Source organism: Rhododendron vialii, chromosome 4a, assembly GCF_030253575.1.
Source record: "Rhododendron vialii isolate Sample 1 chromosome 4a, ASM3025357v1".
NCBI lineage: Eukaryota > Viridiplantae > Streptophyta > Magnoliopsida > Ericales > Ericaceae > Rhododendron > Rhododendron vialii.
Window position 1 is genome coordinate 1,746,651 of NC_080560.1, and position 13,983 is coordinate 1,760,633.

The 13,983-nt window shown below is 38.5% G+C and overlaps 1 protein-coding gene across 1 annotated transcript; it reads right to left on the reverse strand.

Moving 5' to 3' along the window:
* Positions 1-1,375: 1,375 nt before the first annotated feature.
* LOC131322854 (trigger factor-like protein TIG, Chloroplastic) lies at positions 1,376-9,191 on the reverse strand. The gene is made up of 13 exons (XM_058354388.1): positions 8,815-9,191; positions 7,765-7,848; positions 7,126-7,254; positions 6,357-6,445; positions 4,830-5,013; positions 4,225-4,315; positions 3,922-4,076; positions 3,375-3,467; positions 3,194-3,286; positions 2,673-2,753; positions 2,360-2,509; positions 2,114-2,209; positions 1,376-1,753 (listed from the first exon to the last, which is right to left on the reverse strand). Exons 1-13 carry the CDS (start codon positions 9,118-9,120, stop codon positions 1,676-1,678), a joined length of 1,629 nt encoding a protein of 542 aa, XP_058210371.1. The 5' UTR covers positions 9,121-9,191; the 3' UTR covers positions 1,376-1,675.
* Positions 9,192-13,983: the final 4,792 nt, after the last annotated feature.

The window sequence follows — 13,983 nt, forward strand, 5'->3', positions numbered from 1 at the left end:
CATGATATGTGATCAATGCGCAACATGACCCATTCTTCCTACCTTTTTGTCTAGTATTTTTTTGAAAAAAATTCATCTTAATTTTTGAGATTAATTATTTGTCTCGTACTTAGAGGAATTTGAAAAATATAAGAATGAAGGTTGAAGATGAAAAGAGTTCATAATATAAGACAACACTCAAGACAAAAAACACCAATTGTTTGGTACTTTTTTCGTCTTTCGTGAATTTTTTTTTTGGTTATAATTTCTTTAATTTTCAAACTCCTCTCGTCGAAGCCAATGATAAATCCTCAATATATAACATGAACCCAACAAAAATTAAGAAAAGACAAAAAAAAAAAAATTACTACCAAAACCAAAAAGTCAAAAAGGTTGGAAGGAACGAGGTTAGATTTAGTCATCTTGAAAAGAAATGGAGATGATAATTTACTCATCAGTGTCACTAAAACACATTTTATTAGTAATACTTTTGCCCTTTGAACTAAAAGTGTTCAGGATTACCAATTTAACCATTTGCCCTTGCATTTTGGTGGGACATGCATGTGATGATCGGAGGGGGGCAACTTTGTAGTTAAGACTAAAAAGAAGGTCATATAATATTGAAAAGATCAAAGCAATATCTATCAAAAAAGGTTTTCTAGTCAAGAGGGGGGACGAAAGTGAAATTTGTTAGGGATAAGGGGGGCCAATGTCATGGGTAGTTGTGTGTCATCTTGGTATCAATAATCAAGTCTTTTATCCACCTCCATATTCACATGATTTTACTCTCTTTTTTTGAGCAAATGGGCAAATGACTCCTTCGTTAGCATATAAAACAGTCACAGGTTTGGGTAGCACTCATCATGTTGGGAAAAGTTGTTTTGTTTTATTTAAATCCTGGAGACTTTTCCAACCCATCCATCAACCACCTGCCACACATAGATAATAGGGACAATTTGTATTGAAAAATATAGATAAGACCAAAAAAAAGTTAACCTGTTTGGCACAAAGTATACAAAGATTCCTCTAATTGCCCTGCTGCACTATGGGGATGAGAATGCAATCTCACATTCTTATGTCTCCTACGTTCTAAACTGACTGGAACTGGAACTGGAACAGGAACAGGAATAGAAACATGTGTGTCTGTTTCGCTAATTCAAATAAGTACTTATTTTCTGAATTAAATGTAATATATTGTTAGTGGATGATTTATCTCGTAAAGCGAAAAATAATTACTTAAAAAATAAAAATTTTAGCGGAATGATATTCAACTAGTAAACAAAAGTATGAATCCTAAATTTCTTGCTAAATCCATACATAAAGGAAATGTTTGACTCTGGTGAACTTCCAAAATAATTGATTCCTGAGGAATATTACTGAAATAATCCAAACATAGAAATAAGATTACTATGAATTTGATTCCTGGTAATCAAATTTCTATTCATACTAAAGATTATGGGCATCCAAACTGAGCCTAAGACAATGTTTGCTGTTGCCTCACAAAGAACCAAAAAACAAAAACAAAAAATGAAACTATTTTCCAACAAATTGCCAGTTTTCTTTGTTTTTCAGTGAAAAATTCAGAATCAATCATCATGCCACTCATGCTATTTTGCCTATGCTGAAGGAGGATGAATTTCTGGTGGGGAAAGGACCTCTAAAAGGAAAATTAAAAATCCAATCTGATCTCTCTTTCTCATCGCGTTATATACTCGATCTCCGCGTGTTCTCTTAACCATTCAAGCACTTTTGCCCCCTCCAAAATTTCTTGCACCTGGACAACAATCAAGAAACAAAAGTCATGATTATGAATACGTTGATAGTCGTATCTAGATTCGAGTTTTGAACAAAAAAAAATTCAGAACCAATCATGATTCAAGCTGATTAACCAAATATAGCAGAAGAAAGTGGAGCCAACAGAGGTTTATTAGCAATGAAGAGAGTTTCACCAAGATCTGGAATAAAAGTAGACTTGATGGAAGCCTATTATTCAGGGGCTTGGCCTTTTCAGTTTGATAGATAGATAGGGTCATTTAACTTGCTCCTTGATTCATTCACAGAATCAGAGAATGTGTCTTAATTGCCAAACTCGTAGTAGCGGTTCCAGGAGCCATAGCAGCAGTCCAGTACTGACCTGTTCCTTCACGCGCTCCTCATCGTAGTCTTGATTTTGACGTTTAAATTCAGCTATCGAGTTCTCGACCTCCTTCACCAACTCCTCAGTTGAAAACTGCAACATAAAAGTGCAACGCATGTATTCACCATCTCATCTTTAGTCAAGCATAGCCATTGTAAGTATGCAAATTGGAAGGTTATACAATCTGGCCAGTGAATAAATTATACTACGTAGATAAGAAATGCATCATACAGAAGCATTTACCCGCAAATCTTCACGTTTAAATATGTCTCCAACGGCTAGATTTTGCCTTATTATACCCTCTATATCCTCCCTCTGGTCTTCCAGGTATTCCTTTACTGCTCTTGGACTTGATAGAGAGGCTAACTGCTGCTCATTCAGTTTCATATTTGCCTAGCACATTAAAACTTGGAAATGAATATACAAATCATCACAAGCATGTGCACCTACAGACCAACACACGCATACAAGAGAGAGAGAGACTACAAATGCTTGAAATTAGGGATTCACGGTAGATGAGTCCCTAGTGAGATGACGGGGAGTTACGTGGGCTAACCTGTACTTGTAGAAGTTTGGCTCCATAAAGTTGCCTACCTTGTTCCTCGAACAATGATTGAGGAATTTCAATTTCAACCATCTGAAAATACATAATACGTCTGAATGTAAAGAAATGCCAGGCAAAAATGCAAAGACGGAGGTGAATATGTGGTATCTAGAGAGAGAAAGGACCCCAACACTCAGTCTCAAACATAATCTCCCCTGGATGAATGGATTTTGATCAAGGGGCTAACAAAATTCTCCATTTGATTCTTATGTAGGTCCGCAAAATTTAGGCAAATACATAGGTTATTTATACATGCAGTTGACAGAATGGACCAAAAGAAACCCTTTACGTTTCTATTCCATGAAATCGCTGACTAGCTATGTACAGCAAGCAAAAGAATAAAATAGAAAAGTAAAGAAAACAAAACAAAAACACATGTGGAAGTGTGATTGCAGAAGCATCAGATGAAATCCCGTAGAGATGAACTCAATTTATAAACCACAAATTACTGAGATAGAAAGAAGCTATGGTACCTTGCGAAGCTGGTCAAGAATGGCATTATCTGTTGCTTGATCTTTGGCTGTTTGCTCCAATTCTAAGAATTGTTGTAGCAAGGATTCTTTGACCTGCAGTTCATGTAGCCAAAATTTTATCACATTTTACTTACCTTCACCAAGAACTCCAATGAAAATCCATGTTTCTGTAATGGCTCACCTGCTTAAGGGTAGTGCATTCGGGAAGAAGCTTATCAGCAAGGGAGTCGTCCAACTCTGGTAGATCTCTGTAAAATAGTTCCTTACATTCAACCTAAAAGGAGATAAAGCAACATCAAACTTAAACAGTCTTTCAAGTCAACAAAGCATATTATATGGTCCCTTAGAATAGCATAACATTACTATGAAATTTTGTAGACTTCACGTGGACTCAACAGAAAAATGCCTTTGTTTGTTGAGGTAAAAGGTAGGTACAATTCAAAGAAAAACTCAACGAGTTACACCGCTTCTGAATGTAGTTCCACTCGGTAATATCCAACTGAATTGGCCAAGACTTTGCTTCTATTCACTCTTTTATCGAAGTATCAAATTCGGGCATCTATTCTGAAGGTATATTAGGACAAGCTCAAATATCTAGCTCGCTCAAAACTAGGATTTTATTGAAAACAGATTCACACTGGCACAGAACATCAAACATATCCGAATGAAATACAATGGCTAAGGAGCAAAAGAAAAATTGGATTCCCTTAAAGTACAAAGGAGCCTACAGTAAATTGAGCGTGAACACCTCGAAGATTCTCTTGCCTCCATGATTCAGGAAATACAAGTGGAAACAATTTTGTTTCACCTCGTTGAATTCCAATTATTGAATCCAAGAAACCAGGAAGGACTTTATCTCCATCCTCTGTATCGAAGTTAAAGCCTACAAAACAAAAAAAAAATATCAGAATTTGGTAGGACCACTAGAAATACTTTGTCATATAACATTCCAGAGAGTGAAACAACTTTAGTGTTACTGGGCTACAGTCCCTTATTGCCTAGAGGGGTGAATGAAGTGACTAACGACAAACCTTTACTTTCTGCAGAAGGGATCTTTTTAATGTTAGATTCATCTTGGTCAATTGTCGTTGCTGATATATCAAGGACTGCAACATCATTAACCTGTGCAACCATCAAGAAATCAGCAACACGTTTTCTTCAAATGAACCTCAAATCATATGGAACTCCTTCTGAACCTTGGGTCAGTATGCTGTAAGCAAGTGTGCATCAAAGGATTCAAAACGAACAAGAATGTATCTCGGAAACCTATGTTGGTCAAGGAAACAAAATCGCATTTACTCCCTGGCTTCTAGAGATGATTATTCAGTGAGGTTCATCTCTCGCGAAGTCATAAGTTTAACAGATTCATTCTTGTTCTTCTTCCAACTGCTCACAGTATTTCATTCCGTCATAGTAGATGTTGCAGATTTATACAAGTTGATGAGAGGTTTTTTTAATTTTTTTGCTCGGCGAATTTATGGAAGGTTGGTTGAAGCAAACGAGTTTAGTATTTTTTTTCCATGTAGTTATGACAATTACTTTTCCCCTGTTCTTGGGCAAATAAAATCGATTGAATCATGAAGCTCTCCATTGAAGTGAGAGGTCATATTCATATTCAAAAAATTTAAAGGATTACCTGTAGGCCTCTGTCAGTAACAATTCTCATGGAACCGAGAAGTTTGTGCCGGCGCCTTAATTCCTGTTTAGAAGCTTTGTGAGCATCTATTTCACTATCTATCTCAACAACTACCTTCAAATTCTTGTATCCATCCTGAGGAATCCACCTGACCTCCGGTGCCAGGTCAACAATGACGTCATATCTAGAGCAGAAGTCGAAGTCAGCACGCACTCCAACAAATGCACAAAACTAAATGCACACGCGCGCGCGCACAAAAAAAAAAACTCTCCAGTCTCCTCACTAAATGCCGCTACTTCTAATAAACCAGGCCAAAGTTATTAAAGTCTCACTTTCATGAGCACCTTAAGTTTTGGGTTTTGTGAAGCCGGATTAGTACTGGATTCAAAGCCCACACGTTAATGGATATAGGAATACCAATTTTGTTATGGTAATTCATTGATTGTAGAACCATAGCTTATGGATCTGCTGGCTACATTAGCAGTCATAATTGCATCTTCCTCCTGATTGACAATAGTGAATTTGGTGTGACCCATGGCTGTTGTCTTTCTAGCCGAAATAAATCTGTGTCATATTTTCCTGGTTGTGCTTTATCTTTTATTTTTTGTGCTATTGTCTGTAACTGTTTGGTTTGTTGCCCAAATGCCTCAGCACCTGGGTGGGTCTTTAATGCTAGAAAAACAGCCTCCAGTCCAAAGTTCGGCTAGGTGCCTCTCGTTGTCAAGGGGCAGCATTATTCACATGGAAATTTGTACCATTCATTTGTTAGCGATAAACTCATCTAAAGTAGTAGTTGGAAAGATGGGTAACTTTACAGCATATATGCTCGATGCACCATCTAATGTGTGTCCAGAATCTCCACCATAAGGGCGCCAAACATGAGCAAATATTGTAAGCATTGGGCTGGCGAACAGGTTTCAATACATGATCTATTGCTTACTCTAATACCATGTTAAATTGTTGACCACTAACTCATCCAAAAGCGTAAGAGAGAAAGGTAACTTCATAATATAAGTTATCAACGAGAAATATGAGGTCACCTAGAAGTTTACAATGTTCGAGAAACCAATGTCCACACATTCTCGTATTCTTAGTCCATGTCATTTTACTAGAACGTAAAGTTCATCAACATAAAGCTCACCCCTTGGATAATATTTGTCTGCATCCACCAGCACCAACTAACCAAAGTACTGAACTGCTTATTACTACTTATCTGTAAGACAAATGCCATCATAATACTGCATAAAAGATGCAGCATTTCGGCCGAGTGATCCGCTACATACTCTGGCTACTCCTTGGGCCGACAATGGGAACCTTATCCAGTCCCCCTTAAGCAGATCAGACAGCCAAGAAGACAAACATTGGAAAGTGCTTATGATGACTTTTCCCCTCTACTTTCTTGTATCCTTCCCAATTTGTTTGGGAAGGAGTTAATCACAATGTGCATGAGTAATTGAGTACAATAAAGGTGCTTGAAGTAAAGAAATGCAAAGTCAACGTTACTGATGAGAAGAATACTAAACAAACCTAACCAAATTTTGAGAAGAATAAGTCTCTTCCATGTCAGAGAATTTGGTTGCTATGCGGACTGAGTCTTTCAAAGCCCTTCCACTCACCTGTGAACCAAAAAAATGCATCAAGAGAGCAGTTTTTTTTTTATATATCAGAGAGAGAGAATCAGGAACGGCTTATTGAGAATTACAAAACAAACCACCACAAAAAAAAAAAAAAAATTTAAAGTAAGCTTTCTGTTGCCTTCATCAACATTGGAAATACATGAAGAATGGTCTTTTCATCTTCTGGCCTTGGCCACACCAACAAACTCAACCCTTGAAGTTCTTGACTACATGAGAACAAATTGAACCTTTGTTGCATGTGAAAAAATATGTGAGAGCCCTTTTAGAAAGCATTATAAACGTACTATCCGTAAAGACTATTTAACCACAAATTGCTTCTGATCTAATTGCAGAAAGCTTAAGGTAGTGTACGAGGTAATCCTCTGGAGCTCCTTTTATTTTTTGATTTTTGGGCAATGGAGATGAGTTCCCATCAAAGGGCTGAGTTGGTGTGGGTCGGGATGAAACGTCTATATCTAGACATTTTGAAATACTCAAATCAATGTAATCATCTAGTAGAATATCAAAACAGTAGATAGTCATGAAGAAGCAAACGCCAAAATTTCTCATAGGTGAAATTTCAAATGACTAAAGTAACTGCTGCTTTCCATGGAAAATCTGAAATGTAAAATCGCAAAAACGTAGGATTTAAAAGAATGTAAGAAATAATGGCAACATACCGAAGACATGGCATGTGGAAGAGTTCTGTCCAAAATTGATTCAACAGTAGCCTGCCGAATATTTTTCCTCCCTACATGACCAACCAGGATATTCTCTGGAACTTCCTTCCCTGGGCGAAATCCGGGGACCTGGGAATAAAGAAAAAAAATACTTAAAAACCAAATGATGCTAAATCTCATTCTCGGAGTTAGGTTTCCTGATCAGGACCGCCACGATGTATTCCAGGTCCCACAGGTTGTACAAGTATTGGGGAAAGTCAAAACAATTTACCAAAAGCATCAACTGGGTTCCAATGTTTGACAGGCAGACTTAAAACAAAATAAATAGCTGAAAGAGCGAGGGTGTCCTGTATGATGTCTATAATGGGAAAAAAAACTAACTTGGGAGGGTCGGGTAATGCAAAAAACCTGTTCCACCATTGCAACTCAAAAGTTCAATTTCACTGAAATTCCTAATATCAAGAATTGTTTCCCAGGTTAGTTTTTATTCTAAAAACCTCTCAATCCATAATATCCGAAATCAAAGGATTGTCAACTAATTGTCCAATGCAACTTATCACGTCGTATTCCATTCAAGAAAACATTATGCTAATGAACATGAACTGTAGGAGAATAACCAATATATAAACACAATATTACCTTCGCCATCTTCATGAATTCCTTTATGATTCTATTGTAACAATCCTCGCAAACAGCTGGTGGAACTTCTACACTCAATCGAACCTGAATTTCGAGAGAGAGAAAATCTCCAAATTATGACCCCAAAACTAGTACACCGTAAAATTTGGATAGATAAATGCAAAACCCACCGGTAAATTAGCTCATCATGATAGAGGCGGGTTGCTAAACAAACCATGCTACACGAGTTCGGGCTCATGTTCACTTGGTAAAAGTTCGTTCAAGATCGGCTTGTTGCATAAATAAGCAGAACTTGGAACATATTTTTAAAGCTCCTCAAGCTTTCAAACCACTTTTGAACAAGCTACTGCTTGGCTTCTTTCGCTTATAATGTATCAAATTTGGCTCGATTAAAGCTTGTTTGAGATCAGCTCGTCCCATAAACAAGCTAGGCTCAGAACATATTCTAAAGTTGGTTAAGTTTTCAAACCACATTTCATCAACCACCTGGTCGGTTCGTTTGGCTAGTTTAAAACATCTGATTGAGGAGAAAAAACCATTGACAAAACGTTGACTAGGTGATGATTCAAATAATACTAACTACTTGACAACCATATACCCAAAATCTCCATATTATGACGCAAAAAATAGTACACGACAAAATTTGGATAGAAAGTGCAAAACCCAACCCGCCATTAAATTAGCTCCACAGAGGCAGACTGCTAAACGAATCAATCTACGAGTTTGAGCCCGTGTTTGCTTGTTCAAAGCTCATTCAAAATCGGTTTGATATATAAACTAAAGAAACTTGAACATTTTTTTAAAAACTCGTTAGGCTTTCAAATGAAGAGACTACTACTCGGTTTTTCTGTCCAGAAATGCTTGTCTAGTCCACAAAACGAGAAGTTAAAAATAATACTGAATATTTTTCAAGAAAAAATTCATTACAAAATATCAATGAGTTTTTCTAATTGACGACAAAACTATGAATTTTCTCTTGAAAAAAAAATGTATTATGTTGTAAGTTATCGTTTCGCGGACGGACGGAAAGAGATGACTAGAACGACTCACTCTGGAATTGGGTTCTTTCATTTCTGTGACCAAGATATCAGCCGGAAGTTTGTCTTGTACATCGGCTACCGCAGCGGATGAAGCCGAAGCTGCGAACACGGTTGAAAATCTTGTAGATTGGGGTTGGAGGAGAGAGAATTGGCGGGAAGGAGGAGTTGATAGTTTGTGAGAAGTGAAGAATCTGTGGGCGGTGCTAGTGTAGTTTGATTGAAGAAAGAGAGAGTTAGAGAGAGAGAGAGATGGGGTGGAAGAAGTGGGTTTGAATTGAGGTAAGGTTGAGGTGGTTGTGGAGCTGCAGAGCGCCATTGCTGGTATGGACTGGAGTAGAGATTTTTGCCTTGAGCAGAACGGATAAAGTTCGGGGGAAGCTGAATGGGGAAGGGTGTGCGGAAACGACGACGTAGTGTATGATTTTTGTAATTTTCCAATGAAAATTGATATTTACACCCCGTTTTTTGTTATCTACACTTTTTTTTTTATTGAAAGTGTATGTATTTTTTTTTGCTAAAAGACAAAAAATGAAGTGTGGATAATAAAAAAAAGTGTGTGAATATCAATTCCCTTTGCGTATGTAGAAAAATAGTACTCCAATGACTCCCATCTTTTCCAAAATGTGCTGTAAACGAATCGAGCAGCTCGCGAGCTCGGCTTGTTTACTAAATAAGCCGAGCTCGAGTTCGAGTTTTCGGCCGAGTGGAGTTCGGCTTGTTTGACTCGTTAAAAGAGGCTCGACACAAAGATATTTACCGTAATCCGTTCGAGTGCCATCCCCAGATACCAATCTTTCTAAGGAGTTGATGTATTTCGGAGAATGCGGGGTCGTTTGCTTCCTGTACAGACTCAACACAATGCTACGGACTTCAAGGTGCTTGAGATCAATCTTGGGTCCCTGCAGTGCTTCCAAAGCACTGCAATGTGCAGCCACCTCAAGCTACACCGTTTTCACTCCACAAAATGAATATTTGCACTATATGGAACCAAGTCCTTCAATATATTCTCATCTACTTTGCACTTTTACCTATTTTCAGATTTTCTTAATTTTAATTAATTTATCTTAAAAACAAAGTATCGTCTGTTGGGTGTTGGAAGAGAGGCCCGATTTTCGAAAAAGATAAGTTGTTCGATTTACACACACAAAAAAGCTTGACTATATTAGTCACTTATCCGAGCTAATATTTAATTTAAAAATAGTTTTCGAGTAGCCTTGTACAATTTCCGGCTTGATTAGATAACTGTAAGTGCTCGATCTAATGAACTTACTTTTGATTAAGAATTTAGAATCCTCAATTTTGAATGGAAGTTAGATAATTGGATCAAGCACTTATAGATATTCAAGTGAAATTAAATTTTATAAGACTACACGAAATTATACAATCCTCAATTATGTCTAAATTGTCGTCCTACATAAACTTTTTTCAACATTAGTCCATATTTAATTATTTTCTCTGATTCATCTAGTTGAGATGGATGATTGATCTCAAAAGTTACGAAGAAAAACTAAATAAAAAGTTACGAAGAGTAAAAATTATTGAAAAAAAAGTTTTAGACAAAAAGTTAGAAAGAATGGAGCCAGAGTTTCTAAACTAAATTGATTTAAATTTAAAAAAAAATCTCAAAAAAGGAATAAAAGTGCAAAGTAAATTGAGAATATCTTGAAGGACTTGGTTCCATATGGTGAAAATATTAGCTTATTGTAGTCAAAACGGTGTAGCTTGAGGTGGCTGCACATTGCAGTGCTTTGGAAGCACTGCAGGGACCTAAGATCCGCTTGAGATGATGGACGGAGAGGATAGCTTCCGGTGGGCTATCATGTATGTCGTAGATCTAGCACCCTTGACATTGCCGAAAAGAAAAACCTGTAAGTTTATGGTGTTAAGTGTTATGAAAGTGGGACCAAATGAAAATGATCTCGCGGTGATGTTATGCATTCAGGGCAAAGTCAAACAGTATAATATCGAGTGCAAGACATTAACGGCGAACCGTGGTTTGAACGGACGCAACTTTCCAGCCTACATCACCCGTCCTTTTTTGCATTCTTATCACTTCATTGAAAGTCTAACGCCTGTTTGAGCGACATTCTCTGCGTTTTGAAGAAATGCCGGTCAGTAGTTGTTTTGGTAGGGGTGTTTTCTTCTTTCCTTGTTTTCTAGGCGAGGCGATGTGTGAAATCAAAGATGAAGACAGTGAGAGAGTTTGTGTATGTAAATATATTAAGATTTTTACTGAACAATGGAAGTGGTTTTATTTTTCTTTTTGTGGCCATGTGATAGAATGTTAGTAGATGTTAGAGAGTTACTATTAGTTATAGCGGGAGCTGAGCACCTCTTCCATTTGTGAAAGTGAGTTCTTCAAGTTTTGAGGCTTAATCAAAATGTAGGTATTATGAGGATTCAAACTCTCAAGACCTCTACTTTAGAAGGGAGAGTGAAGAACCGACCACACCAATCCGTTGTTCTTAAAAGTGTTCGTAATCCAAAGGGACTCTTATTGAAAATGAAAAGGGGCGTTCGGGTGTTGCGTTCAAGTAATCCAACCGTTGAGCAGCATTCGGAGAAGATGACATGATAAGAGAGAGAGAGAGAGAGAGAGAGAGAGAGAGAAGTGGGAGGAAAGTCTGATATTCAGTTACTACACTGATTTCGCCGTCAGTCTTGTTCGTTTTGAGGTGTCAAAAGTCAAAACCTTTAGGCACATATGGTTCCTAATAAATTTTTTTTCATCTCTTTCCATTCATTACTCTAAGAAAAACCTCCATCAAAATCCAAACTAAACAGAAAGCGTAGTGGCCATTCAGTTGCTACTGCACTTAAGCGGCAAAATTAGAGGACATGAAAAGCCATCGTGACCTTTGGTGTTCCTTTGTTCCTCAGTTAAGTACTCCGTAGGTACTACATTGGCTTTTGGTGTTCTTGAAGCTTAATCTGATTCTGAGCCCATAAGTATTAAACTTCTCTCTCTCTCTCTCTCTCTCTCTCTCTCTCTCTCTCTCATCTCCTCCACCACCCCATAAGCCCTCCGCTCCAACAGCCGTAAAAAAAAAAATGTCAAAGAAGCTATCTCTCACATCCCCGGCGACGCCGGCGGCAGTAGCAGTAGTCGCGAGCTCCTAACAGAAATACTCGTACGAGTCCCCGTGAAATCGCACATCAAATTCAATTCTGTTTCCAAGCAATGGCTCTCTCTCATCTCCGACTCCCGATTCTCCCGCAAACACACTCACCAAAATCCCCTTCCTCTGCCCTCAGGCCTCTACTTCTACTCCGAACAAGACCGCTCGTTATCCTTGAACGATCAAATCACCCGTCTCTCGCTTAACGGTCACCCAAGAACGAGTCTTCCGAGTTTATCATTTCTTGATGGATTAGGATCCAAAACAAAACTACTTCACTCTTCCAACGGCTTGGTGTTGTGCTCAACTGGGGAGAAAAGTGAACACTATGTGGTTTGTAATCTGACCACACAAAAGTTCGTGGTTCTTCCCACGCTCGCCCTCGAATCCACATCGTATAGGTTTCGATCGTACTTGGTTTTTGATCCTAAAAAATCACCTTACTACAATGTTGCGGTTGTTATTTTTGCCTTTCACTCGGATACTTCGGATCAACTTGCTGGCGCTACTCTTCCGACAGTGCCTCTTGGAAAAGCAAGGTTCTCGGTCCGAAGAGTCGAGACGCGGCATCGGACACGTACGGGGCCTTTTGGAATGGAGCATTCATTTTGATGTATTGCGTGGGAGCTTGGCGAAATTGTGCGGAGCATGACCACTTCTACTTTCGATTCGACATCGACACAGAGAAGCTGACTACCACTCGAGCGCCACCCCCAGATACCAATCTTTCTCAGGAGTTGATGTATTTCGGAGAATGTAGGGGTCGTTTGCTTCATATACAGACTCAGTACAATGCTATGGATTTCAAGGTGCTTGAGATGACGTGTGGGGAGGATAACTTTCGGTGGGATGTCAAGTACGTCGTAGATCTAGCACCCTTGACATTGCCGAAAAGAAAAACCTGTAAGTTTATGGTGGTAAGCGTTATGAAAGTGGGACCAAATAAAAATGATCTCGCAGTGGTTCTACGTTCGGAGCAAAGTTGTACAATATAATATCACAAGTGCAAGACATTAACGGTGCTTTGTGATTTGACGGGACGCAACTTTGCAAGCATACTCGACCCTTACATGCATTCCTTCTCCTTCATCATCGAAAGTCTAGCGTCTCTTTGAGTGATGTCTTCTCGTTCGGTTTGATTGTTCATTTTAGGGACGTCGGTAGTTGTTGTGGTAGGGGTGTTTTCTTCTTTCCTTGTTTTCTAGGAATTAGCCCCTAGTTGCTTGTAGGTATGTCACCTGTTTTCCAAAAGAAAAAACGCATGGGCATATAACTGGTGTCTTAGTTATTGTGCTCTATAGTCTATAGGCTCCAAGCCCCAATGCTCATTAGTTCCCCTTCATGCATGATTTTGTCCTAGCTTATTATGATAGTCCAGTTCAAGTCAGGACATCCAGATTTTGTGTTAGGTTCAGACCACGATTCATCTGTTGGATCGTGTTTTTAATGATTCATATCAGCGGAAGGTTTAAACTATAAATTATATATGATCGGCCATAAACTTTCCGCAGATCCGAACCATTAAAAACACAATCTAACAGTTGATAGCAAAAATTCGGAACCTAACATAAAATCTGGGCGTCCTGAATTGATCCTCCCTGCATATTATGATATCCAAAATCCCCTTGAAATGTAAATGACAAACTTTCTTCAATAGGTCAAACGTGCCCATAGATTTTGAAATCCAAAACGTCAAGGTAAGACTGTAGAAAAGATGAATGATGGATTTTATTTTCCGTTTAATAACAGTGCACCAAACATGCAGACGAAAGGCCTCGAAGAAAGCCAAACTTGAGCCCCGTTATGGGTGCGGAATATGTCAATATTTAATGTGCGAGAGTTTGTGTGTTTTAAGTGTTTATGTTTGCAGCAAAACTCTATACACGAAAACATTGGATTTTCCTTTCGTGTTCGAAAAAGACACGTAAAGAGGATCAATTGGGGGATGGTGCTGCATAGTGGTGTGCGCAGCACTGTGCTGCGCACCTCCGAACCGTCGGATGCAAAGGATGGTGCCATACAGTGGTATGCGCAGTACCGTACTGTGCACCTCCGAGCCA

Excerpts from the sequence above, each read along its gene's own strand:
- LOC131322854 (XM_058354388.1), bottom strand. The coding sequence starts at position 9,120 with ATGGCGCTCTGCAGCTCCACAACCACCTCAACCTTACCTCAATTCAAA. Across the intron at positions 5,014-6,356 it reads TCTTCTCAAAATTTGGTTAG|ATATGACGTCATTGTTGACC; the intron begins GTTTGTTTAGTA and ends CTTCTGCTCTAG. Across the intron at positions 2,210-2,359 it reads TTAAACGTGAAGATTTGCGG|TTTTCAACTGAGGAGTTGGT; the intron begins GTAAATGCTTCT and ends TTTATGTTGCAG.